Genomic DNA, 25,318 nt, shown 5'->3' on the forward strand with positions numbered 1-25,318 from the left:
TCAAATAAAATACGATCGGTAAGTCTCACCATAAGAGGGGGCCGTCTACGATCAACCTCCGACGTGAGAATCAGTGATATGATACAAAAGAGATTGTAGGAGTATAAAGAGAGAGTTTAGAGAGAATAGAGTGAATGAGAATGAATAATACCTTTGGTGGAGTGTCCTATTTATGAGCAGTTTAGAAGCTTCTTCGGGGAAGTTGAAGCTTCGTAAGTAGAAAATGTCAACTCTCGTTTCAGCTCATGCAGACTGGACATATGCCATTTTCGTGTAACCCGCGCTTAGCTTTTATTTTGTCATGTAGTTACTTTTTATTTTATGGCAGGTGTCAGCTTTTGGCCAGCTATGACTTTTTCTAAAATTATTGTAGCATGAGCTTCTTGGTCAACTTAGGAAACTTGACGGGCAAGTGTCGAACTTCCCCATATGGCAGGTTGTGCTTGCTGCTCTTTTTATTCCTAAGCTTCCTAGCGTGCGAGCTGCTTCTCTATTATTAAGCATGTGGGTGGGTAAGGGACCAAGGGTACCCACGTTATCAACTCCAATGATGGAATTCTCAAAACTCTGGCAACCTTGTACGTGATTTTAAAAAAAAATTGAATACAATTGACAATGGGTTTATAAAACTAAATCAACAATCGAAGTGTAATGTTGGTTTCATAACATCAATAACTCAAACTTTAAATATTTTTGTTTTTGGCTCTCACGCCTCCCGTTCTCAAATACAAATATCTTTCCAGTGCCCAAAAGCGTAACAAGAAAGAGCTACCGCGCGGGGGGGGGGGGGGGGGGGGGGGCTGACAGAGGGCCGCGTATACACAAGTTTTTTATTTTCTTAAAACTACATCCGAACATTCATATTGTGGTTTTTTGGTATATGACTGATGAGTTTATTTTATAAGAATATCTAAGTTTTATCTCGCATGATGCCTCATTTTTCTTTTTTTATTATTTTAAGGGATGGCGTTGTCCAGATGGTTTATTATTTTCATAATAAAAAGTAATAATTTTATTTTCTTTATTCAACTACTCTATTTTCGTATTAACATCCAAAAAAAGTTAACATTAAGCATTGCTTCCCTTGAATCCACCACTTCTGGTAGGTGTACAAAAAAACCGGTTTGGAACTGATTAAACAGAAATCGAACTAAACCGGTTCGTTTCCCAAACCAGTTCTACCGAACCAAACCGCTGGTTCGTATAGCGGGTTGTGTTTTCTTCAATAAAACCAGTTAAACCGGTTTAAAACCGACCTGAACCGGTCTGGATTAGGTTGGGTAGTTCTATGCTTAAACCGATTTCTAAAACGAACCGGTTTGACCCAAACTGGTTTGGAATATTCAAAAACCAAACCGGTTTGATTTTAAAACGGGTTTCGGTTTGTTAAAAAAACTTATTTTGCATACCTCTAGGTAGGAAGGCTTGGGTTCTCCGGTGAAAACCCAAGTTTGATCTCCACTTGTCACTTTTCCTAGATTACGATAATGAAGAATTTTAGTTAGGTTTTGTGATGTTGTCAGTTCGAATCCCGAGCCTACCCGGATTTTAGTCTCACCGTGTGTTACGCCAGAGTGTTCTGTTCTTATAGCGTCACGAGTCACGACCGTCAAGTAACAGTCGGCGCTATTATTTCCCGGAGAACATCCTAACCAAACTTGAAGTCATAGTAAGCATAGCTAATACAATATAACGTGGTTAAAGTTGGACAACGAGATTTATAAAAAAAACTTAGTTGGTTCCTTTGGACAAATACTCAGTAGTTGGTCACGTGCCAATTGTGTACTTAAAAAACCTCGTCGTTCATAGTAGTTGTAGTTCCGAGTGCTCTTCATCTTTCTACTCAACAACAGTAACAACACAACACAAATGGCACAAGTGAAGAACAAACAGATCGTGTTGAAGAATTACGTAAATGGGTTCCCCAAGGAATCCGACATGCTCCTCGTTACTTCCGACACCATCAACCTTAAGCTTCCAGAAGGTTCCAATGACGTTCTCGTGAAGAATCTTTATCTGTCATGTGACCCGTACATGCGTGGGAGAATGAGTAAATCTGAAGGAAATTACATGGATTCCTACACCCCTGGTTCGGTCAGTAACTTTATATATATCTATTCATCGATACTTTTCAATAATTTAGTTTATTAAACGAGCCCAGTATTTATATAATGTTATTAACGCTTTAAATACATATTTAAATAATCATAACTACTGTATACATTTTCTTAAACATCGAATTCACCATTATAGGGATGATCATTTTGCCCCAAATACCAGTAACGTACCCGTATCCGTACCGATTTAGCCTATTCGGTACGGGTATCGGTACTTGTTTTTGTTGAATTTCGGTACAGGGTACAATCGGGTACGGGTACGTTTGGTATTTTGTACTTGTTTGGAGTATGTAGGGGTTTTAACTGGGAATATTTAATATATAAAATAAATTCTCCAACCATGTTAGTATTGAACAACTACCAAACGCTTCTGACTTGAACAAACAAGCAAATAACGTAAAGTCGGCGACCGGATTAGGGTTCTTCAATACTATCTTATCAATAAATCGACAATCAATTTGGCACTTGTACTAATTTGGTACCCCTCACGTACCTGTACGAGTACTAGTACACGGACGAATTCAAGCTGTTTGTTACTCGTATTGGCACCGATTTCAAGATCGTCGTAAATTTGGAAATAAAAAAGCTAAGTGGTACAAAAACGGGTACCGACCGAAATACCCGTACCAATACCTACACCCGTACCATACCGAAAAATTTGATACGGGTATTGGTACATGTTTTTATTCACTTTCAGTACGGATACGGGTGCTGTACCAAGCTCATCCCTACACCTTTGTCATTGGAACGTACTTTTGACTCAAATCAGAGTGACGATGGCATTATATATAAAATTATGATAAAAATAACTATTTAACATATATTATATTATATTATATTATATTATATTATATTATATTATATTATATTATATATAAAACTAATATATATATGATCATAAATGCATATAAGTTAGTTAAAGAATAATAACCGACCCAAGCTCATGCTCTGGAAACAGAGCTCAAGCTTAGCTCATTTACAGTAAATATGTGCTATTTGAAATATTATTAATGTGCAATTACAGCTTGTGTTTTGATGTAAGTTATACCATTTTGCAGCCTATAGAGGGACTTGGAGTAGCTAAAGTTATTGATTCTGGACATTCAAAATTTAAGAAAGGTGACCTGGTTTGGGGAATGACTAGATGGGAGGAATACACCATTATCAAAGCACCCGATCAGTCTATATTCAAGATTGAAGATACTGATGTGCCTCTATCTTATTTTACAGGAATTCTTGGTATGTTTTTTCTTTAAATTGATTTTGGTTTTGATGTGTATGAGTGTGCGCGTATAAACAGTTATTATGTCAAATGTTGTATGTATTAGACTAGGAATACTTTAACGATGGTCTAGTTTATGGCATATAACACAATAATTATTGTATCTGGCATTATCATATTTAGACATGTAAGTAAAACCAAAGCAGTTATTATATCCAATAATGTATTCCCCAAACCGTTAACCTACACGACAAGTGCACACTTAGGGTTGTAAACATGCCAAGCCACTCGTAAGCAACTCAAGATAGGCTCGTTAAAAGCTCGAATTGAGCTCGAGCCTGAGCCTCACTTATTGACTGAAGCTAGCTCGCGAGCCTAAACATGCCTATTATTTATTTAATATATTAAACAAATGTTTACATAATAATAATTATTGTATAAAAAATTATAATATAGTTACTAAATAATATATTATATTATACATAAAAATTACAATCACAAATACATAAATATATATAAATTATAATAAAAAAATATAAAAAATATCTATTAATGTATATAAATTAATGTTTAATGAGCCGAGCTTGAACCAAAAGCTCGAGATCCCGTAAGTTAAACGAGCCGAGCTTGAGCCTAATCGACCTCCGGCTCGGCTCGGCTCGACTCGTTTACACCTCCTAGGTGCAACAGTAATTAGACAAAATTAAGAGGATTCTTCATGTGTTTTACCTTTTACTTAAAATGGGTCTTATTCGGGTGATGTTTTCTCTTAACATGTCAAACCGGTCAAATGAAGAAAAAATAGCTAAAAAGTACATGCCATACAAGTCAAAAGTCGCACAAATCTCCTAATTATGTTATTTAAAGTTTTGATTACAGCTGAAATAACAGTCTTTGTAATCATGCATCACACTAATGATTTTTAAAATGCATTGGACAAATAGCGCTTCAGGTCAATCCGGCCCGTTAGTCCAATTTGCCATCTCTATGGCTCTATACTTTCAGTTCCTTGTGAATTTTATCTTTGGATTGTTTCTAGGTATGCCTGGTCTCACCGCTTATGTCGGTTTCTATGAGATTTGTGCTCCAAAGAAAGGAGAGTATGTCTTTGTTTCAGCAGCTTCTGGTGCAGTTGGTCAACTCGTTGGTCAGTTTGCAAAGTTATCAGGATGTTATGTCGCTGGGAGTGCTGGCTCAAAAGAAAAGGTCGGTGCGCTTTAAACTTTTACCATGGTTTCTACTAACTCCTTGACTCCTTCCTACAAATTTGATTCTAATGTCACAAACTTGATGATTTTTTTGTATCTAAATCATAAATGTATGTATTTGGTCACTAAAGGTTGATCTGTTGAAGAATAAATTTGGATATGACGAGGCGTTTAACTATAAGGAAGAGCAAGACTTAGATGCAGCTCTAAAGAGGTTAGCCTGAAACATAGTTGTCACTCGAGATTAAATTAATCAACAACAGTTAAAAAGAAAGCACCCAAACCTTAGAATGGCCCGCAATTTGTAATATAATTATTGCATTCGTATCTAACACTAAATCTTCATAAAAAAAATCTCTAAAAAAGTTATTGACAAAATGTGTTCCGGGCCAACTCAACAAACACTTTTGACCTGTTATAAGGAGCTGAGCCGTGCCCAAGCTCGAGCTTAGCTCTTTTATAGATCCATTTCCAAAGCTCGAGCCGGCTCGTTTATCATGTATCGAATTTTTATAACTATTTTTATATTATTTAATTATAATTATAACTTAATATATAAAATAATATATATTATTCTGTTTTTATCATAGTTTTATATATAACAATAATTGTTATATAAATATAATAATTTGAGGTTATATAAATAAATAAATAATAGGGTCGCAAGCCCAGTCAAGCTCAAGCTAGTTTATTAGATGAGCTCCAATATACGCTTGAGCTTGTTTAGACTCGACTTGATTCACGCATAATATATGTGTTCATCAAATGACTATTTTCCCCTTAATACGTGGCAGGTATTTTCCCAATGGAATCGATATTTACTTTGAGAATGTCGGGGGAAAGATGTTGGACGCAGTTCTCTCAAATATGAGTTTTAATGGTCGGATTTCAGCTTGCGGGATGATTTCACAATACAATCTAGAACAAGGGGAAGGGGTGCGCAACCTAACGCACATAGTAACAAAAAGTCTGCGCATGCAAGGGTTCATTGTGACCAATTACTTTCACATGACTCCAAAGTATTTGGAAATGGTTGTGCCTTTGATCAAACAAGGAAAGATTAGTTACATTGAAGATGTTGCTGAAGGGCTCGAGAGTGCACCCGCGGCTTTGATCGGGCTCTTTTCTGGCCGAAATGTCGGGAAGCAACTGGTGGTTGTGGCCCGTGTTTGAGTCGACATTTTTAATGCTATATACAGCATGCATACCTTTTATGGACATGTGTGGACTGCTTGTATTATTGTTTTAATAATTTGGTCAAGAATGATGGGACTGGAAGCAAATAAAATGTTGGGAAATAATTGAGTTCAATGATTGAAATAAAATTAAAGCTCGTTAAAAATGGGTCGCGTTGACATGAATAAAACGTTATTTGTAATCTCGAGACTTAATGTAGAAGGTAACTGGTTATACTCGCTAAGTTGATATTGGTCTTGTTATGTTACCGGAGAAGTTGTCACAGTTAATAGTCGAGATTAACAATATGTTACCATATATTTGTGTCACTTTCATTGCCGTTTAAAATATAAACGATCAACCACGATTTCGTGTTAATTTCATTTCGTGTTAATTTCCCTCAATTTAATGTAAATAATTTATTTTCGCTAGTTTATTCTCTTTCATATAAAACTAAAAACAGTTTTTCGCTTACACTTTAAAGATTAATATTTCCAACCGAAAATGCATTTTTAAGTGATATATTTTGCATTTAGAGTGTAATAAATTAATGTTGTTTTACACGTACTCGTGGCTAGTGGTGCACAAACCGGCTTTTTAACCTAAATTGGTTTCGGGTTAAACCGAACCGATTTCAAGTCAAAGTAGTCAAAACCGGTTTTGTATCAAACAGGTTAGAAACCTAGCCGGGTTGAAGCTCTGAAAACTCAAATCTGATGAAACCAGTTGGGGTCAGTTCCAAACCGGTTTGCGTTAAATCGGTTCATAACCGGTTTGCCTTTACAAAAGCTGTGAATTCAACACAAAGATCATGCGGAGTACATATGTAATGGCGTATTGAAAGTTGTGTATTCATCTACCTATAATAATAAAACAAGGTCATTGTTTCACATGTTATTCAACTATAATAGCCAACTAGGATGACAACTAATATTATTACCATTTGTAAAATTATTAACAGAGTTACAAATATAACTTTAAATGTTGTATACATGAGGTTTTTAAATATTTATGAATTATAAAATTTTATTTATCATTATGTATATCTTGTGAATATATAAGGTATGTTATTGCGTATATTATTAAACTTAACTATTTTTTCTAACCACCGGTACGTAATGCATGAACTATATCCTAGTAATGTCATTACGGCATGATCTAGTTACAAAAAATTGATTTCCAATTGATATAATTCCTTATTTTCCTTTACAATAAATTGATTTTCAAATTTCAGTGAGACATTAAATGGAATGGTCAATGAGCTATAAATGGATATGATACGTGAGCTATAATTAGGTTTGCAGTTGACATATATAGACAAACCGGTTTTTGTCCAACCCGTTCCAAAATATCGTGTTCAAATCGGTTTTAGCTAAAAAAACCTTCAAACCAGTCTTAACCGGCGGTTTAAAGCTACTCAAAACCGGTTTTATAAAATTGGGTTTAAACCGTTTCAGTTACGGTTTAGTTTTCGGGTCAGCTCAGTTAAGATTTGTATGCGCATCTCTATTCTTGACTAGTGGAGAGTAGCGCGCGCGCGCATATATATATATATGTATATCATGTTTCTCCACAGTACGTAGTAGTTTGTGACGTGCACTTCCACTTTCACATTCGCACTAGTTCCAGAGTACTCTTCATCATTCTATTCTACTCAACCGTTTCACACATACACACAAATGGCACAAGTGAGGAACAAGAAGATCGTGTTGAAGGACTACGTTTATGGGTTCCCCAAGGAATCCGACATGCTCCTCGTTACGTCCGACACCATTAACCTCAAACTTACAGAAGATTCCAATGCCGTTCTGGTAAAGAATCTTTATCTGTCATGTGATCCGTACATGCGTGGTCGAATGAGCAACACTCAAGGAAGTTACATCGATTCTATCACCCTTGGTTCGGTCAGTGACTTCATATATAATCTCATATTTTTGTAGTTAGCCGATAATAGTCCCACCTCATAAATAAGTTTTTTTTCGAATTTCAAACAGATATTTTAGGGCTTTTGATCATAAAAATGATCAAAACATAATGTGCAATTTGAGCTTTGTGTTTTGATGTAATCTTGCAGCCTATAGAGGGACTTGGAGTAGCTAAAGTTATTGATTCTGGACATTCAAAATTTAAGAAAGGTGACCTGGTTTGGGGAATGACTAGATGGGAGGAATACACCATTATCAAAGCACCCGATCAGTCTATATTCAAGATTGAAGATACCGACGTTCCTCTATCTTATTATACAGGAATTCTTGGTATGTTTTTTCTTTAAATTGATTTGGTTTTGATGTGTATGAGTGTGCGCGTATAAACAATTATTATGTCAAATGTAGTATGTATTAGACTATGAATTAATACTTTAGCGATGGTCTAGTTTATGGCATCTAACACAATAACTATTGTCTCTAACTTTCGGATAATTGATTATCGGTTTTAGACATTTAAGTTAAATCAAAGTGGTTGTTATGTCAAATATTATATATATTACACTAGGAATATACTTTGTATCCATTTATGTAAGTATTGTATAGCTTGAAGTAGTTAATGGTTAATGTTGTAATTATAAATACATCTTACAAATGATAATGAAGAGCCTAATTGATTGGTATCCTCAAACATGTTAACTATCAAATACTGTGTCTTACCTTTTACTTCAAACGGGTCTGATTTGAGTTATGTTAATATGTCAAAATGCATAAAAATGAAAAAAAGAAAAAAAAAGAAGAAAAGGCTAAAAAGTACATGTCAAACTAGTCGGAGTCACAAAAAGTACACTTTTAATGCATGCAATCCCTTAAATTATTTTAATTAAATAGTTAGATGATATCTAAAATAGCATAGTTATCATATCTGACACGAAATATTAATAAAAGTATTGGACAATTGGTGCTTCAGGTTAACCCGGCCCCTAAGCCCAATTTGCTGTCTCTATGGCTAGGTCTGTAAACGAATTGGAAGTTGAGTGAACAGTTTGTGAATTGTCCGATGGAAAGTCCGTTTATTTAATCAAAACACTTTGTTCATTTATGTTTATGAACATGAGCAATTGAATATATGTTCTCGTTCTTTCATTTATATTCATGAATGTTCATTTACATTAATAATTTTCTTCCGTCTACGTTCATTTATGTTAGTTAGTTCACGTATGTTTATGTTCGTTGTATTAGATTCGTTAATACACGCATTTAATTATTTTTGGCCCATTGCAACTTAGTATAGCTTTTATAATTTTTTAGGTCAACACATTGTTATTCACCTAGTTTTAGCTCAGTTATGTCCATTCATATGTGTCCGATTATGTTCGTTCATTTTATTGTTAACGAATGAACATAAACGGACACATACATGGTCATTTTCTTAACAAAGAACATGAACAAGAAAACGTGGTTCCTTTAATTGTTCTAGGTATGCCCGGTATGACCGCTTATGTCGGTTTCTATGAGATTTGTGCTCCAAAGAATGGAGAGTGCGTCTTCGTTTCAGCAGCTTCAGGTGCAGTTGGTCAATTTGCAAAGTTGTCAGGATGTTATGTTGTTGGAAGTGCTGGTTCAAAAGAAAAGGTCAGCATGCTTTAAACTTTTGCCAATTTGATGATTTTTAGTTACCATAGTTTTGCTATTGGTGAGATATACTGAGTACGATGATGATATTTATGTAAATCATTTTTGTATGTATTTGGTCACTAAAGGTTGATCTGTTGAAGAATAAATTTGGATATGATGAGGCGTTTAACTATAAGGAAGAGCAAGACTTAGATGCAGCTCTAAAGAGGTTAGCCTGATACATACTTGTCACTAGAGATTAAATTAATAAACAGTAGTTAAAAAGCTAGAAAACAGCCAAGACTTAGAATGGCCCATAAATTTTAATACATTTATAATTACTTTTATATATATATATTTATAATTATAGTTGCAGTTTTATATATAACATAATATTTATTATTTTATTTTTATCATCGTTTTATATATAACAATAGTTATTATGTAAATGCATTAAAAGGTATACCAAGTATAGGCTCGCAAACCTAGTCATGTGCATGTGCGTACTTGAGCTCAAGCTTATTATTAAATGAGTATCATTATAAGCTTGAGTTCGTTTAAGCTCAGCTTGGTTCAAACTTTTAGTTATATGATCTTAATTAGATTGGTTTTTTGAGATAATCTTTTTATTAAATGTGGTCAGGTACTTTCCCGATGGAATCGATATCTACTTTGAGAACGTTGGGGGGAAGATGTTGGAGGCAGTACTCTCAAATATGAGATTTAATGGTCGGATTGCAGCTTGCGGGATGATTTCACAATACAATCTAGAACAAGGGGAAGGGGTGTGCAACCTAATGCACATAGTAACAAAAAGTCTGTGCATGCAAGGGTTCATTGTGAGAAATTACTTTCACATGCTTCCAAAGTATTTGGAAATGGTTATGCCTTTGATCAAACAAGGAAAGATTAGTTACATTGAAGATGTTGCTGAAGGGCTCGAGAGTGCACCCGCGGCTTTGATCGGGCTCTTTTCTGGCAAAAACGTCGGGAAGCAAGTGGTGGTTGTGGCCCGTGATTGAGTCGACATTTTGTATGCTATATACAGCATGCATACCTTTTATGAACATATACCTTTTATGAACATGTGTGGACTGTGTGTATTATTGTTTTAATAATTTGGTCAAGAATGATGGGACTGGAAGCAATTAAAATGTTGGAAATAGTTGGGTTCAATAATTCAAGTAAAATTAAAGCTCGTTAAAAATGAGTCGTGTTGAGCTGAATAAAATGTTATTTGTAAGTTGAGACTTTAGGAGTACTAAATCAAACATAGTTAATGTAGAAGTTACACGCTGGTGTTTTATACTCGCTAACTTGATATTGGTCTTGTTATGTTTGCCGGAGAAGTTGTCATAGTTAGTAGTCGAGATTAACAATATGTTGCCATATATTTGTGACACTTTCGTTGCCATTTAAAATATAAACGATCAACCACAATTTCGTGTTATTTTTCCTCAATTTATAATGTAAATAATTTATTTTCACTAGTTTCTTTTCTTTCAAATGAAACTAAAAAGATTTTTACGTATACGCGTTACCCACGCATTGTGGCGGTTTGATTCACTCGTCATAACTCTATATTCGAAAATAAATACAAATTTAGGTCGTTGTTGTAAAAGTGAGCATAACTATTAAAGTGTATAAACAAAAGTAAAAATATATCATTTTTGAACCGACTTAATTTTAAATAAAATATAGAGAAAATTTCCATGGAATCCGTGTGGCCTTGAAACTGGCCCGAATGAGTACTTGTCGTTAAGCTTCCATCCATGAAAAATTGAAATTACCAATATGCCCTTTCATATGAGTTCATTTGGTTTGTGGCTGTGCTCAGTTTTAGTCTCTCATTATAAATTTCACTCAGTACTATATTTTTAAATAATTTTTAACAAAAATTAATCGAGCTGAACTATTTTTTAACAAAACTAATTGAATCAAACGACCTTTTCAATAAAAACTAATCGAACTAAACTACAATTTATTTTAACTAAACTAATCGAGTAGCATCACAACATGCATTAGTTGGATGACGAGTTCAATAAAATACATTAAAAATAAATAGTATTTTCACCTCAATGATATTTCCAACCGAAAATGCATATTTTAAATAAAATATTGTGCACTTAGGTTGTAATAATATAAATAATTCTAGTGGAATAAATATAGGGAAAATTCTGCACATAGTCCTTTTTAAGAGAGGAAATTTGAAAATAGTCCAAAATGTTTTGGATTCCCAAAATAGTCCTCCGAAATCTATCTCCCATGTGAGATTGGGATTCGTGACGTGAGTTTTGGTTGTCCTATCACACACTGACACGTGTAAAGTTGAAGATAAACTTTAAGCGAAATCTGTCTCGGCCGATAGTTTTGTAGTCAAAATAGTCTTCTGGAAAACCATAGGTTTGGAATGAAAGTTGTCCGTCACGTGAGGTTTCAAAAAAGATGATTTTCGCATTTTTTTGAAATGCATCTCCTCGTACGCATTTCAAATGAATTTCTAAATTTATCCACCCACGGCCATCATTCACCACCCACCGCCATCATAACCACCACCACCCACCGTCATCATCCACCACCACCACCCACCGCCCACCGCCATCATCAACCACCACCACCCACCGCCATCATCCACCACCACCACCCCACCCACCGCCATCATCCACCACCACCCACCACATTCTTAGCACTAGGGCTAAGAGTGTTTATTTTAATTCGATGGTTTTTTGATGAAACTTATCTGATTTTGCATAAAAAGAATAGATATTAGAAAAAGTAAATTTATTCACCCACAGCCATCATTCACCACCCACCGCCATCATAACCACCACCATCCACCGTCATCATCCACCACCACCACCCACCTCCCACTGCCATCATCAACCACCACCGCCATCATCCACCACCACCACCACCGTCACCACCACCACCACCACCCACCGCCATCATCCACCACCACCCACCACCCACCACATTCTTAGCACTAGGGCTGTTCAAAAAGCTCGCGGCTCGTAGCTCGCTCGAAACTCGCTCGAAAAAAGTTCGGCTCGAAAAAGCTCGATTCTAAATGAGCTCGACTCGACTCGGCTCGATTTCTAAACTAGCCGAGCTCGAGCTAGGTTCAGCTCGGTCTTGGCTCGACTCATTAGCTCGGCTCGTTGGCTCGTTTAGAAAAAACCCTAAATTTTAATGTCTATATATAATAATATCATACCAAAAAATAAATAAACAAAAATTATACATATATTATGTCACTCGATACCTAAAACTTTATAAAAAATAACGAAAATAAAACAAATAAATTTATAAATTCTCTAGTTTATGAATTTTATATAATATGTATGTTAAAATTATATTTTTTGTATTTTATATATCAAATTTTGTAAAATAAAAAATAATAAAATTTAAAAAAATTAAAGGAGTCCGGCTCGACGAGCTCGAGCTCGGCTCGAACTTTATACGAGCCGAGCTCGAGCTCGATTTTTCAGCTCGATAAAGAAAACGTGCCGAGCTCGAGCCAGCTCGATTAAGTTCGAGCTCGAGCTCGAGCACACTCTGGCTCGACTCGACTCGGCTCGTTTACAGCCCTACTTAGCACTTGCCATATTTTTAAAATTTTTATAAAAATCATCTAAGGAGATTAAATTCGTTGGAAAATTATCGTTTTTTTTTATTTTTTTGAAAATCATCTGACAAAACTAAGTTCTCTGAAAAAGTATTGTTTTTTTTTCTATCTTTTTTGAAATTTCACGTAGTAGATGAAATTCATTTGGAATGCGTCCGAGGAGGAATTTCAAAAAAACGCAGATAACGATGACTTTGAAACCTCACGTGATGGACAAATTTCATTCCAAAACAATGGTTTTCAGAAAACTATTTTGACTTGAAAACTATCGACCGAGACAAATTTTTCTGAAACCTTATCTTTGAAGTGACACGTGTCAGTGTATGATAGATCACGTCACGAATCTCAATCTCACGTGGAAGATAGATTTCGAATGACTATTTTGGGAATCCAAAACTTTTTTAAGTATTTTTAAATTCTCTCTTTTAAAAAGGACTGTCTATAGAATTTTTCCATAAATATATCCTGCTTCTCCACAGTAGTAGTTTGTCACGTGCCTAGTGTCGACTTACATATCCAACTTTCACTTTCACTTTCACTTTCACATTCACATATTCACACTAGTTCCAGAGTGCTCTTTATCATTCTATTCTACTCAAAAGAACATAACAACACAAACAATTATTAAATGGTACAAGTGAAGAACAAACAGATCGTCTTGAAGGACTACGTAAATGGGTTCCCCAAGGAATCCGACATGCTCCTCGTCACTTCCGACACCATTAACCTTAAGCTTCCAGAAGGTTCCAGTGCCGTTCTGGTGAAGAATCTGTATCTGTCATGTGATCCGTACATGCGTGGGAGAATGAGCAAATCTCAAGGAAGTTACGTTAATTCATACACCCCTGGTTCGGTCAGTGACTTAATATTATTAATCATCAATATTTTCAATAATTTAGTTTATTTAACGATATTATCCTCTTAGGGTTTTCGAGTTTTGTGTATTTAAATGAGAAATGAACTGCATATTGATTTTGATTACGGACATGACACGTTGATAGACAATTATCCTTAGAGTTGCTAAAGTCAGAAAATAACTATCACCGGTCCTATCTTTCACACTAGTTACTAATACGAATCGTTTGATGTAAAACTAACCTCGAAACGGGGCTCCAAACGATAATTGGAAGTTTAAACACCCGGATTGAAGGACCGTTTCGTTGTTTGGAGCATCATTTCGAGGTAAGTTTTGCATCAATCGATTCGTATCTTCAATCCAATCGAAAGCCCTAAAACATTTGTTTAAAATTTTGAAGATACTTAACAGAGTTAAGGTTTTCTAACGGAGGCCCAATGAAAACAACTAGTGTGAAAGGTGGGACCAGTGGCATATTATTTCAAAGGTGATATTATTATCAGCCAACTGCAAAAATACGGAATTATTAAAATCTAATTTGCCTTTTTTTGGTCGCAGTCAACTTTTCATATTTATACTCTTTAATATCTCGTTCTAGATAGCTATCAATACCAATCCATTAAGTTTTCCTTCATATTTTATACTATTTTAGTTGGATCTTTCTAAATAATAGTATGGACAATGGGCTTTTGACCTTTCATTTAAAATTAGTCTTTGTTGGGCTTTTGTTTAAAAAACAAATTATATAATATATATAACTTTTTGAAAAGTATGGGCCCCTCGGGTTATTGGGCCATGTGCGACTACACACCTCGAACATGCCCAAAGACGCCCCCCTCACGAGCCTAAACAAGGCCGGTATATATTATTTTTATTAATGTTTTAAATATATTTTTACATAATTACATGATAAGAACTATTATATACAAAATAATGATAAAAATAACTAAATAATATGCATGATATTGCATCTCTAATTATAGTTATAATTATAATATATAAAAATAATTATAGATGTATATACATAAGTTAGTTAATTAATAATAAATGAGCCGAGCTCGTACTTTGGAAATAGAGCACAAAACATAATGTGCAATTTGAGCTTTGTGTTTTGATGTAATCTTGCAGCCTATAGAGGGATTTGGAGTAGCTAAAGTTATTGATTCTGGACATTCAAAATTTAAGAAAGGTGACCTGGTTTGGGGAATGACTAGATGGGAGGAATACACCATTATCAAAGCACCCGAGTCTATATTCAAGATTGAAGATACCAACGTTCCTCTATCTTATTATACAGGAATTCTTGGTATGTTTTCTCTTTAAATTGATTTTGGTTTTGATATGCTTATGTGCGTGCGCACGCGCGCGCGTGTGTGTGTGTGTGTAAACAGTTATTATGTCAAAGTTGTATATATTAGACTAGGAATTCTTAAAGGATGGTCTAGTTTATGGCATCTAACTCAATAATTATTGTCTCTTTCGGATAATTGATTATCAGTTTTAGACATTTAAGTACAATCAAAGTAGCTATTATGTCAAATATTGTATGTATTACACTAGGAATACTTTGTATCCATTGATGTATTTATTATTGTATAGCTTGAAGTAGTTAATGGTTAATGCTGTAATTATAGATACATCTTACGAATGAGAAGGATGAGCCTAATTGATTAATATCCTCATGTTAGCTATCAAATACTGTGTCTTACCTTTTACTTAAAATGGGTCTGATTTGAGTTATGTTAACGTGTCAAATGCGTAAAAATGAAAAAATAAAAGGAAAAAAAGAAGAAAAAGACTAGTCAGAATCACACAAAGTGTACTTTTACTGCATGTAATCCCTTAAATTATTTTATTTAAATAGTTAGATGATATCTGGAATAACATAGTTGTAATTATATCTGACACGAAATATTTATAAAAGTATTGGACAAATAGTGCTTCAGGAGGTCAGGTTTACCCGACCCTAAGCCCAATTTGGCACCTCTATGGCTAGGTTTGTAAACGAACTGGACGTTGAGTGAACAGTTTGTGAATTGTTCGGTGGAAAGTTCGTTTATTTAATCAAAATACTTTGTTCATTTAGTTAAATAAACGAACATGAAAAATCTAACATATGTCTGGTTTGTTCATTTATGTTCATGAATGCTCATTTACATTCATTCATTTTTTTCGTTTACTTTCATTTATGTTCGTTAGTTCACGTATGATTATGTTCGTTCAGTCACATTCGTTAATATATTCAATTAATTTTTTTTCTGGCCGATTACAACTTAGTATAATTTAAATAACTTTTTAGGACCAACACATTGTTACTCACGTTAGTCTTAACTAGTTTTAGCTCAGTTATATTCATTCATCTATATTTAGTTATGTTCATAAACCGTTCATTTATACTGTTAACAAATGAACATAAACATTTTCATTTTCTTAACGAAGAACACGAACAAGAAAACCCGGTTCGTTTTATTGTTTGTGTTTAATCGTTTGTTTGGTTACAATTAAACGAATGAACACGAACATCTCCTCCTGATTTCTATCTTTGGTTGTTTCTAGGTATGCCCGGTATGACTGCTTATGCTGGTTTCTATGAGATTTGTGCTCCAAAGAAAGGAGAATATGTCTTCGTTTCAGCAGCTTCCGGTGCAGTTGGTCAACTTGTTGGTCAATTTGCAAAGTTGTCAGGATGTTATGTTGTTGGAAGTGCTGGTTCAAAAGAAAAGGTCAGCGCGCTTTAAACTTTTGCCAATTTGATGATTTTAGTTTATATTAATCATTTTTTTTATGTATTTGGTCACTAAAGGTTGATCTGTTGAAGAATAAATTTGGATTTGATGAGGCGTTTAACTATAAGGAAGAGCAAGATCTAGATGCAGCTCTGAAGAGGTTAGCCTGATACATACTTGTCACTCGAGATTAAATTAATAAACAATAGTTAAAAAGAAAACAGCCAAGCCTTAGAATGTCCCAAAAATTGTTATATATATTTATTGTATTTTATATCTGACACTAAATATTCAGCAAAAAAAATCTTTGCATCAGTTATGAACAAAATGTGGTTTGGTCAACTCAACAAACACTATTTGTTTTGACCTGTTATAAAAACAACCCGTGCTAATTTGACGCCTCTAACCAAGATAAAGAGGCATCAAATATATGTGTTTTTCAAATGACTATTTTGCCCTTAATATGTGGCAGGTACTTTCCTGATGGAATCGATATTTACTTTGAGAATGTTGGGGGAAAGATGTTAGAGGCAGTACTCTCAAATATGAGAGTTAATGGTCGGATTGCAGCTTGCGGGATGATTTCACAATACAATCTAGAGCAAGGGGAGGGGGTGCGCAACCTAACGCACATAATAGCAAAAAGTGTGCGCATGCAAGGGTTCATTGCGAGCAATTACTTTCACATGTATCCAAAGTATTTGGAAATGGTTATGCCTTTGATCAAACAAGGGAAGATTAGTTACATTGAAGATGTTGCTGAAGGGCTCGAGAGTGCACCCGCGGCTTTGATCGGGCTCTTTTCTGGCAAAAACATCGGGAAGCAAGTGGTGGTTGTGGCGCGTGAATGAACGGACATTTTGTATGATATATGTATACATAGACATATGCATAAGTTATATGAACATGTGTAGACTTTTTGTGTTTTTGTTTTGATTTGGACAACAATACTGGGACTGGAAGCAATCAAAGTGTTGAAAATAATTAGGTGTGTCATTTGGGTCAAATAGATTGAAGTAAACTAAAAGTTTGTGAAAATGGTCAGGTTGACACGAATAAAACATTGATTGTATTGATAGTAGACGTGCACAAATCGGGTACAATTGGAAAACCAGAACCGGTTTGGAACCGGTTTTTTTCACACCGGGTAGGAAATGGCACCGGTTCGGGTCGGGAACCGAACAGGATCCGGTTCGGTTCCCGACCCGAACCGATGCCCAGAAATGCTAACTTTAAGGACCCGGGTAGGGTAGGAACCGGGACCGGTTATTACGTAAAAACCGGTTCCACCGGTTTTTTTGAAATTCAAATATTCTAGCCGTTAGAAACCGGTTCCAACGGCTATATAGTCGTTTTTTACCGTTGGAACCGGTTTTTTTTTACTATAATTAGGTTATTTTCATTCTATAAATAGCAAGGTATGGATGTGTACTTGTTAAACCACTTCGAAAACTATAAAACACACTCCAAAACACAATTAAGATTAAACCGACAACAAATGGCAACTAATGACGACATTGTTATGGTGATCGAAACAACAAGATGCCCCGATGTTTGGGTTCATTACGATTTGTGTCTCATGACCGACTCACAGGAGATGGCTCGTTGTAAATATTGCTCGAAGTTTCTTAAAGCATGGCCCAACTCGACATTACGAAAACATACGAATAAGTATTGTCGAGAGAAAAGAAGTTTGGATGCTTAATCGTTGTAGAACGCCGGATTAAAAAGATGGACTTTGTTTAGTATCGTTATGTTTAGTTTTAGTTGTTATGTTTAGTATCGTTAATGTTTTAATAATGTTTGTAATAGTTATTTTTTAAATAAATAAAATGTTCGTCGTTATTAAAAAAGTAACAAAAAATTAATCATGACTAACAAAAGTAGTTATAATTAAACAAATCAAAACTAAATATTAGTTAAACTTGCTACAAATAATTTTACTAAAACAAATAAAAAACACAAATTACAACTCTTCTTCATCTTCACCATCGTCTTCATTCTCGTCTTCACCCTCGTCTTCGTTATCGGAAGAAACCCCGTCCTCCGCCTCCTCATCATGAATAAGACGCTCTATTGGTATTTCGTCTTCAAAGTTCGCCTTGTGTTGTACACGATCCACCGCATCCAAATGGTCCTTTAGGCAAATGCAAACCTCTAGAGACTCGGGAGTTAATTTTGTTCTTCGCATAGATAACACCCTCCCACTAAGAGAAAAAACCGATTCGGAAGCAACCGTTGAGGCTTTTACGGCAAGCAAATAACGAGCCATGGCGGATAGAATGGGAAATTCGTTTTGTTTTCCTTTCCACCAAGCCAACAAATCAATAGAGCGAATTTAGTCGACCGTTGCGCCCTCAACATAATTTGCTCCACTATATCGACCAAGTTCGCTAGTTGGTGTGTTTCCTCTTTGCCTCTTAGATGTCGATTCACGAACCATATTCATCAAGTTTATAAGTGGGTCATTGCACGGCCTACTAGTTGTTGTTTTTTTCACAAAAGACGATCTCGTGCTTGGACCATACATTTGAAAATAATGGTCATAAAGGTCTTGAAGGTTTTTGTTAAACTTTTCCTTCGCTTCCGTCGACAACTTCGGGTCGATCTCGTGCATACCCAAGTTGTCGAATATTTCCTCAATCGTTGTCTCAACCCCATGAACATTCCAATAGGGGTTTAACGCTGCGGCACAAGTAAAGACCGGCGGTATGTTTTCAAAATATTTTAAGAACTTTTCCTTCATCACCGCAACAATATTCTTGAAGATTTTGTTCTTCTCCGCAAAGTTTTTAAAAGTGCAAGACATGTAGTACAATTCTTGCAAAATCCAACAACTAGTAGGATAATAGACTCCCGATAACTTTGTTGTTGAGTTTTTGAACACGTCAAGATACCCCAACAAAAAACCGACATTCACCCAAACACTTTCCGGAAGCATATCGGCTTCGCGTTCATCAGCAAGATTGTTATGAAAAGATTGTAAAGTTTGGCGTTGGGCAAAAGCACACTTTAGCATATGACAAGTTGAGTTCCAACGGGTTGGAACGTCCCAATTCGGCCCCAAATACTTTCTTTCAACCGACTTGCAATAGTTCTTATATTCAAGATGTCTTCTTTTACCATTTTTGAAGACATCTTGTAACATAAGTCCAAAGAATTTTAAATCGTCACAAATGTTTTTATTGTCGAGACCTTTTGAACAACCAAGTTGATGATATGTGCAACACATCGAACATGAAAAAAAAATCTCCGAAACAATGTGGTGAATATTTAATGATAAATTTTTCGGCCGCCTTAGTATTGTTTGAAGCGTTGTCAAACGAAATTGAAAATATTTTATTTCTCAAATTGTAAGTCGTTATAACTTCATCAAGTAATTCAAACAATTTTTCGGCGGTATGTGGGAACGGGAAGTTTTCAAAAGCGATGGTGTGTTTCATCAATTGTCATGTCACCGGATCAACCCAATGAGCGGTGACACATATGTATGATTCGGGCAATCCGTGTGGTGCCGACCAAACATCGGTAGTTAAACTAACCATGGCTTGTAAAGAATGAAAAGACTCGATTAACTCTTTTTTAGCACACTCCCACAACTTGATACAATGACGTCTTAAGGTAGTACGACTTACATGTGTGTATCGCGGTTGTAGAGTTTCTCGAATCAACGACGTCAAATCCGGATCATCAAAGTGGTTAAACGGCAAACCTCGTTGAATAACGAACTTTGTCATTCTATCTTGAACTTGAGTCGTGTTGTAACGAAATAGTGTACCATCTTTACCCAAGTCAATTTGATCGGTCGCGCCAATCCCTTTCAACGCCTTGCAATATGGCTTCTCGATGTGCTTTCTCAAAGTCGAGTTGGAATCGTGCTTTAATTGTGTTCCACATAGTTTGCAACGAGCCTTTTGATAACCTTCGGCATTCACAACCAAATCCCAATTCTTCCATATGTCTTCGTTGCGGTTATGGGGACGACCGCAAGAACATTTGGGTCCTCCATAGGAGGAACGGGTTCAATAAAAACACTCTTTTTGGCCTTCTTGTTAGTTTTTTTGATGGGTGCCATAATAATATTTAGTTGGATGGTCGGGTTTGCTAGAGGAGAAGTATTTTAGTTTGTTTTTGACTTTGGTGGTGAAACAAGTAATGAAAAACAACTTATATATAGGTTTGGGGCTACAAGAACCGGTTCCAACGGCTATATTACCGTTGGAACCGGTTACAACGGCTAGTTTGTGTATCAAAAACCGGTTCCAACGGCTATATTACCGTTGGAACCGGTTCCAACGGCTAGTTTGACCTGTGTTTGACCTTTTTAAAAAAACCCGCAGGAACCGGTTTTTTCGGGTAGGAACCGAACCGGGTACAATTAGGAACCGGGTAGGAACCGCTTGGGAAATACAAATAGGGGAACCGGGTATGATTTTCGGGTACAAAAATACCCACACCGGGTATTTGGTCCATCGGGTAGGAACTGGAACCGGTTCCGGGTTGGTTCCACCGGTTCGGTTCCGGAACCGGTTTGAACCGAACCGGTTTTTTTTTCACGTCTAATTGATAGTGATACTTTAAGTACTAAATCAAGCGTAGTTAGTGTATAAGGTAAAAGGCTTTAAAGATTAATATTTGCAACCGAAAATACATTTTTTAAGTGATCTATTTTGCAATAAGCTTATGACTGGTTTAGATGCACTACGCCACTACATGTTCTCATATTATATTCAGTTTTTGGGAAGTTATCAACATTTGTTCACTGATAAGAGTTCCTATGTCAAATTGGGCCGAGTTTGGAAAAGCCAGAGGGCTCTTTGGGCTAAGTTTTGAAGAGGCAGGGGCATTTTGGGCTAAATTTGAAAGTCCAACAGCTTCTAGTTTTTTTTTTTTTTTTTTAAATTAACATGTGTGGTTTGAATGTTTGATTACTTTAGATAACTCAACCAGTTAAACTCATTAGATGATAATTTCCACTATGTTTTTGTTTGAAATTAATATTCGGTTGAGGAAGTGTATTGTGGTTTAATTAGAAAATGTTATTTAAAGTGTCACGTCACTACCACATAGACAGTGGAGTTTTAACCGCTCATCCTTAACCAACGTGTTGTGGTTTAACTTGGTTAACTAATATTTTAAATAAAAGAAAACGTAATAAATAAATAAATGTGTGTTTTTTTCCATATAATTGGTAATTTTGAAGTGGAGCCCACCCACCAAAAAGGGGCAAGCCGTTAAGGAGATGGTGCTGGAGAGGAAAAACATGTTTGGTGCCGGAGTGATAGTTCGGGTGTTGTAGTTTGGTGCCCTGCTACTGGGTGAGGTGGGCAGTTGGCACCTCCCTTGGCGCTCCACAACAAACAGTCTAAGTGAATACCGGTTTAGTTAGTTAGGACATCAATAACACTTGTTTTATTTTTATTTTTTATGTTCAATTTTATTATATATTTGATTAACAGTTTTTTTGAGATTTTAATTATCCTTATTTTATTTTATACTTGTTTGGTTAGTTGATTTTTTTTATTGTAGCTATTTTCTATCATTTTAATTAGGAGTCGGTGGAAATATTATTTTATCATCATTTTTTTCTTTGACACAATTCAGTTTTTCTCATAGCTAAAATTTTTGAATTTGTCAGGATTCTCCATCAGACGACATTACATCAGAGAAAAATGCATGTGAGTGGTTAAGGTTTGCTCGCACACATGTGACATGTTTGTAGTTAAGCTTTGTTAGTACGAATGAGAAGATGCAAGCTTTATTAATCATCAACACACATGCGAGTATTACACTATTTAAGTAACATGTGATCAAACTTTTCATCTTAAAAGCAATCAACATTTGTTGATTGGATGAGTAGATTAGGTCTACTAGTTTGGAAAGTTTGTTATAGTTGGTTTGAAACTCTAGATTCAGATGTGAGACTTCATTAACTCTATCTTGATCAACATCTTTTGTTTCATATCATTTAACTTAATAGATCTTGCTACCAAGTTAATTAATAATTTAATAGTCTAGTTGCTGATCTTCATTACTTTATACTTCAAAGATATCTATAACTTAATAGATCTTGCTATTTACTTTCGATAGTCAATTTGCAAGGTTCGAATGGGAGGTCAACTTTCGAAGGTTAATTAACATTGAAGGGCAACTTATAGTTGTCAAGTAAAAATTCATAGTGAAACTAAACAAAGGTAACATCTCATGTTGAGTTGTTAGAACGAGTAAAATTTCACGAAATAATTACATTAACAATCTCCTAGAACAACAAAGCTAAGTTGTAGTAAAATTATCTAAGATGATAATTATATGTACAATTATGAGTGACATTTCACTAAGTGAAAGAAGTTCCAAATAAAATGATACTTGCGATATTTGCTTTCTCGACACACGATTTATTGGAGTTACATGGATATGCTTATTTTCCAAAACGATCGGCCAAGGCGTTCATGTGATTTGTTTAACAACAATTTGGTGTATATGACGTTCAAGAAACTTACTAATTTTTGAAAGAAAACAATCTTGCATAAGTCGTGTAATTAGCAAGACAAAGCATTGAGCTTCTTATGGGTGAGTAGTCGGTCTAAATGGTCGGGTCTAATGTGAGCGAAGTGGTGTGCTTTTAATCTTAGTTAAGTAAAATATGATGTGATAGGGTGGGCACATATGTTGGGCGGATGTTGTTTTTCGACTTCCATATATGGGTGGACTTGAATGCAACTAGTATCTTGCTAGTGTTTATGTTTTTAATAAAATCTTTTGTTGGTTATTAAAAAACAATTGATAAACAGAAGAACTTTTTACATCCAATTGTTTATATTAATTTATTTTTTTTAAATTTGTTATAAAAATGGGGGCAGCTACACACCGAGAGGAAAGAGTGCACAAAAGAAACCCCCAGTTAAAAGAATGAGAAATTTTTTTTCTTTTCTTTTGGTGTGTGTGTGTGATGGGGGGGGGGGGGGGAGGATTTATTTATTATATTTTAATTTCTTTAAAAAGTGGCACCAGTTACTGGTCTCCTAAATTATTTTATTTTCCTATCTTTACTTATCTATTTATCTGAATCTTGGTTTATTTTTGTAATTATAGTTTAGTTTTAGTTTACTTCTTGTTTTTAAGACCATTAAACATAGCGAAAAGCATAAACATTGTCATCGGTTGGTCCAACAAGGTCTAATAGATTATGTTATTCAAGAAAAGATATGAAAGTTATTGATCTTATATTTCAACTAATCGGTCCACTTTGTCTCACTCCAATTTCGTGTCCCATGAAATAAGAATTTTTTAATCCGTCACTAAAAGGTATTATAGTCTCTTATGCTATAGTTTACTTTTGCAATTATGGCAAATCCCTTTATTATATCATGATGGTTACATGGAATCAAATTGTTCACACCAACTGATAAATCACAAGACATAAGGTTTAATACGTATTTAGGGCATTTGAAATGAGCGAGACTAGATAAACCTCATTTTTATTTGGTCAGTTAATTTGTTACTAACTATAATTTTTTTAAGGTTTGTTAGTGTACCGCTTCATAGATTAACTGATTAAGTATTAAAGCATTCATAACAGGTAATGTATGATATATGACAGGATCTCACACTTAGTAGAAAAAACAGTCATTTTATAGTTCAAGGGGACTTGATATATACATTTGATTGGTGTTATGATGAATCATGAGCCATGAGGTGAGCAAGGCCACGTGTATGTAGTATGTAAGTGTGTTAAATATGGTTTGACTAGGTCATGTGAATGTGACTGGAAGCACTAAATGTTTAAATATGTGCCAGGTAGTTGATAGATATACTGGTGGATGTGGCCTTCATTGCCCTCCACTTGTAAAATATAATTTAATACTGAAAATAATTGAGTTTTGTCTTAATTACTTGGCAACTTGACCTGGAACCCAAAAGTAGATCAATTATTATTATAAAGCGTACTGGTTTGATAGATAAGCTTTGACTTTTTCTAGCAAAAACAACTACTAGATTTTGAGAAGTATTTTGTTTTCTTTTTACTAAATGACCAAATATTATATTCAAGTTGTGATCGAGTGGGTCAGTGGCCTGTTAATAATTTAGTTCAAAAAATATATATTTAAGGTGTATCGTTGCAAACTAATAAAACCTCAAAAAGAAGAACCGAACTAGTTTTTGTAAATAATTGAGATCTATGTGTAGTACTTTTAAGTTAATTCTTAGGTATTTAATTAAATACCCGTGCTCTGTTATTTACCTTCGTACTCGACTCTTAACAAGAAACAACCTATTTATGCCACTTTGTGACTTCACTAACTATCTAGTTAAAAACGTAAAACCATATTCGATTTCAGTTTAAACTTCAATCAATCTAAAAAACATATCACCTAAAAAAAAGTGTAAAACTAACTCTCTTTGTCATCACTCATTGTCTATGACGTACACCCATTGATCTATATCATGGTTATTTTCTATGGCACAACTCGTTTATGGTAGTATTTCTTATTTACTATTTCACAATACTCAATATTTGGTTTGATCTTGACCAGGAAGTTGAGATTGGAAGCAATAAATATGTGCCAAGAAGTTGATAAATAGAATAGTATGGGCCATGGGACCTCTCCACTTGGTATTATAGGATTGGCGTATTTATTTATTTATAAAGAAATAATTGAGTCACTCTCTTTGTCCCAATAGGGAACTTACTTGGAAACCCAAAAAATATCAATTATTATTATAAAGGTTGACAGGTTTTTTTTTAACGGCCAACTAAGTAACGTCGGGTATTCTATACGCAGTCTCCATTGGTTAAAGGTAGCTCGAGCCAGCCACTAGTCCGGACGGACGGAGCCCCTAGCGGT

At 35.1% G+C, this 25,318-nt stretch overlaps 3 protein-coding genes across 3 annotated transcripts; all 3 read left to right on the top strand.

Annotated features, from left to right (window-relative positions):
• The first annotated feature begins 1,799 nt into the window (after nt 1–1,799).
• Nucleotides 1,800–5,847, top strand: LOC143564888 (2-alkenal reductase (NADP(+)-dependent)-like). Its single transcript, XM_077052027.1, has 5 exons — nt 1,800–2,094; nt 3,176–3,356; nt 4,379–4,545; nt 4,679–4,761; nt 5,342–5,847. The coding sequence occupies exons 1-5, from the start codon at nt 1,870–1,872 to the stop codon at nt 5,718–5,720; spliced, it is 1,035 nt and encodes a 344-aa protein (XP_076908142.1). The 5' UTR covers nt 1,800–1,869; the 3' UTR covers nt 5,721–5,847.
• Nucleotides 5,848–7,400: 1,553 nt separating this feature from the next.
• On the top strand, nt 7,401–10,329 carry LOC143564892 (2-alkenal reductase (NADP(+)-dependent)-like). Its single transcript, XM_077052032.1, has 5 exons — nt 7,401–7,627; nt 7,798–7,978; nt 9,129–9,283; nt 9,412–9,494; nt 9,909–10,329. Exons 1-5 carry the CDS (start codon nt 7,403–7,405, stop codon nt 10,285–10,287), a joined length of 1,023 nt encoding a protein of 340 aa, XP_076908147.1. The 5' UTR covers nt 7,401–7,402; the 3' UTR covers nt 10,288–10,329.
• A 3,165-nt stretch (nt 10,330–13,494) lies between these two features.
• On the top strand, nt 13,495–17,462 carry LOC143564890 (2-alkenal reductase (NADP(+)-dependent)-like). Its single transcript, XM_077052030.1, has 5 exons — nt 13,495–13,743; nt 14,875–15,052; nt 16,303–16,469; nt 16,550–16,632; nt 16,945–17,462. The coding sequence occupies exons 1-5, from the start codon at nt 13,519–13,521 to the stop codon at nt 17,321–17,323; spliced, it is 1,032 nt and encodes a 343-aa protein (XP_076908145.1). The 5' UTR covers nt 13,495–13,518; the 3' UTR covers nt 17,324–17,462.
• The last annotated feature ends 7,856 nt before the right edge of the window (nt 17,463–25,318 follow it).

This window comes from Bidens hawaiensis, unplaced genomic scaffold (assembly GCF_021521415.1).
Source record: "Bidens hawaiensis isolate Kalapana, Puna unplaced genomic scaffold, B.hawaiensis_p1.1 tig00022174_1, whole genome shotgun sequence".
NCBI classification, from domain to species: domain Eukaryota; kingdom Viridiplantae; phylum Streptophyta; class Magnoliopsida; order Asterales; family Asteraceae; genus Bidens; species Bidens hawaiensis.